At 32.6% G+C, this 3,260-nt stretch overlaps 1 protein-coding gene across 1 annotated transcript; it reads right to left on the bottom strand.

Moving 5' to 3' along the window:
• Window positions 1-832: 832 nt before the first annotated feature.
• Window positions 833-2,436, bottom strand: LOC134241127 (uncharacterized). Its single transcript, XM_062723211.1, has one exon. The coding sequence runs from the start codon at window positions 2,422-2,424 to the stop codon at window positions 874-876; it is 1,551 nt and encodes a 516-aa protein (XP_062579195.1). The 5' UTR covers window positions 2,425-2,436; the 3' UTR covers window positions 833-873.
• Window positions 2,437-3,260: the final 824 nt, after the last annotated feature.

Below are 3,260 nucleotides of genomic sequence, written 5' to 3'. Positions count from 1 at the left end.
TTTTCCACCCTACATTTGTAAATATTTCTCAGAAGTCTTTGTCACAATGTTTTCAATTTTTAATATGATAAAGAACATACCCAAATGATCACAAAAAGTAATAAAAAATTATACCTTTCCCCTCTAACTAACGAGAGATAGGTAATTTACCGATCCTAATATTCTTGACCTTTTTGCACTTACACTGGATTTAATTATTAAATGACTGTTTGGGGTTACTTTTAGATTAAAAATGTTTATCAAAAATTGTACTTTTAATTTAGAAAGAACATATACAATAGAAAACTTGTAAATTTGTAATCAATTGTAATCAAACTCCAAGAATATGAATAAGTAACAAATAATTATGAAAAGGAATGCACATGATTTCATGATAGATATCACAAAATGGACACACGATCTACAACACGTACATCTTTGACTTGGACACATTTCATCAACATATTACAACTATTTAGTTGTGTATTCCTTCAAAATAGTTACATGTACATACCATTTACATTATTACAGAAAGTTGTACACATTATTATTTTATTACACAAGTTAGTCTTGGATTTGTTAACTTAAGGAAGATCAAGATCTATTAATTGAAAGGATTCTCTAATTCAAGAAATATATTTCATTAAGCATTATAAGAAAATTATAACAAATTAAGATTATCTCGGCATAATTTTAAATTGAATTCAGTGAATATATTTTCTTCCATTTCTATTAAAGCTGTAAAGTACGGGAAAAAGTGACATTGAATCAATTATGACATCATAATGGATCTAGCACAGACTAAACACATTCACTAGTTATGATGTCATACGACGTAGGTTCTACGTTAAATAGAAATAACTATGCACACAGTACACTACTATATGTATGTAACTATCTGAGATATTTGATCTTTATGACATTTCCAGAGCCTAACGTAGTGACAAAGAGATTATCATTTTTGTCAACACACAAAACGGTAGGGGAATTTAAATCACAGTTATGTATATAACAGAGGAACCTTCCGTTCTGGTCAATGATGTGAATATAGTTATTTTGACAGTCTGATGTCAAGATCTGACACTGACTGTCTGTTGTGATTCCCAATGGCTTGAATGGCTGTTTCTTCGTAGTAGAGCTATGGCCAGTGTATCTGAACCTGAGTTTACCAGCCTGATCGACTACAACTACAACACCTGCCCTATAGTCAGCCACACACATATCCAGGTTTCTGTTTTCACATATATATTTAGTGTAGCCAATTCCTGAATACAGAGGTTTACCGTTTTCATCAAACTGGATTGTTTGCTTCTCTTTGGAGTTTGAGTAGCGAACAACTTTGTATTGTGTTTCATCCTCACTGTACATAGTAACCAGGAGCTCACCAGAGGAGGTGACACAGAGGTGTTCAGGTACCCAGCCCTTTAGTCTGATTATCTCCTCTATCTGCCCACTACTTACTTTATTCACAGTCCTTTTGGTCCTCTCAGAGTAAACTAGGTCCCCATCTCCTGTCCATGTTAAATCATTTGTAAATTTGCCTGATTTTGTTTTGATGGTCTTTTTGTCCGAACCTTGAATGTTAAAGCATTTTAAATCACATGAGTTGCCACATATCCAAATTTCTTTTTCATTTGTACAGGTAACACCGCGGATGTTACAATACCCAATACTAATAGACGTAATGGCTTCTGGAACTTCCAATAGTTCTTTATAAGTAGCTGTGACCTCCTTTTTCTCCAGTATGAAGCCTTCTTCTCTTTTAATGGATAAAGATGATAAAGATCCAAATAACCGGTGATTCTTTTTTCTGTTTATATTTCCTGTATTAAAGGTTGGTAATGATATTTTAACTTTGGGAGGAAGTTTCCTGAATTCAGTGATCTTGGAGGAGTATTCTAAAGCCAGGGACACTTTATTTGATTCTTCAATTTCCTTTAGAGTGAGCAGTGTTTGGTCCATAAAAGACTGTACATTCTTGATTTCGTCAAGGTGCTGTTTTAGAATGCTCTTATGTTTGCCTTTCATCTCATTAATTTCATTTTTCATTTCCTCAACGATTCTTTCAATTTCTTTGTGCCATTCTTCTCCGTGTTGCGTCACTAGTGCTGTAAGATTCCCGTAATCCTCATCTAAACTGGTCATCTGAGTTTCTATGCCAACTGCTAATGATTCAAATGCTGGAAAAAGATAATTTACTATTTCATTTGCATCATTTCTAATGGATTCTTTCTTTGCAACATGTATTTCTGAAAGGACTAAGAGACCATACTTTTTGTGTTGAATGGAGGCCGAGCATAATGAACAAATAGGAATATTGCATTCTTTGCACTGCAACTCACATATTTTGGTAGGATGTTTTTTGTTGTTTGAAAGGAACCACTTTATGTTTGTCATAATCATCAGAAACATGTTTTCCCATACACGTAATGCATAAGTTAACATCACAGAAATCACAGTGCATCAGTACCACGGCGGTCTCACAAAGGTCACATCGGATAACATCCTGGGCTCTGGATCCATTGCTTCTGAAATTCTTCAAATTGAGAGATTGGAAATTAACTCTTATTGATATAAATCATTTACATATGATATAGATTTATCCACTGATTTAGTAACTCTCAACCATAATATGACAAATATCATAATTTAGATAATTTTTCGATAATATATAAACATTCAATTGCTTTTATATCAGTTGGCTATTTTTGTAAATGCAATTCTTGAAAAGATCTTATCTAACTTTTGCTTCTTCCCCCTTTAATGCTTTAAACGTTGATCCGCTATAGGGGCACATTCAGATTACCAGGGCCCAAATTTGAAGCACATTTTATCATGCGTTTCTATCAAATAATGCTGAATTGTGACACTATTCTTTCCAAACTTTATAATTTTTTAAATCATATTTGGTAAAGATCCATAGCTGCCTTACCTACGACATGGCCGACTCAAGTATTTAAAAGGAAATCACCTGTTTCTATTTATAGATACATGTACCTTTTCAATTCAAGATCAAACTACATGTATGTAATCATTTGAAGATCAGTATTATAATTTCATAGTTGCAAGTTTGTTACATGACAATCATTTTACTCGTTCAATACTCTTATTTTAAGCAAGATTTTTAGAAAATTTTAAAAATAAAACAAGCTAACAGCTATGACTGTGGGTCATTAAAATAGTTTAGGACTGTTTTTTTTCCCGAGATACATACTTTCAAGGTGTAATGTATTATATATCTCTTAAATTATTTATACATGTAATATACAATAATAAAAGAA

The sequence above is a fragment of the Saccostrea cucullata genome, unplaced genomic scaffold (assembly GCF_032062105.1).
Source record: "Saccostrea cucullata isolate Sc308-1 unplaced genomic scaffold, CSIRO_AGI_Scuc_v1 ctg11296, whole genome shotgun sequence".
NCBI lineage: Eukaryota > Metazoa > Mollusca > Bivalvia > Ostreida > Ostreidae > Saccostrea > Saccostrea cuccullata.
The sequence above is the reverse complement of the archived record's forward strand: the minus strand, read 5'-3'. Positions and strand labels throughout refer to the sequence as shown.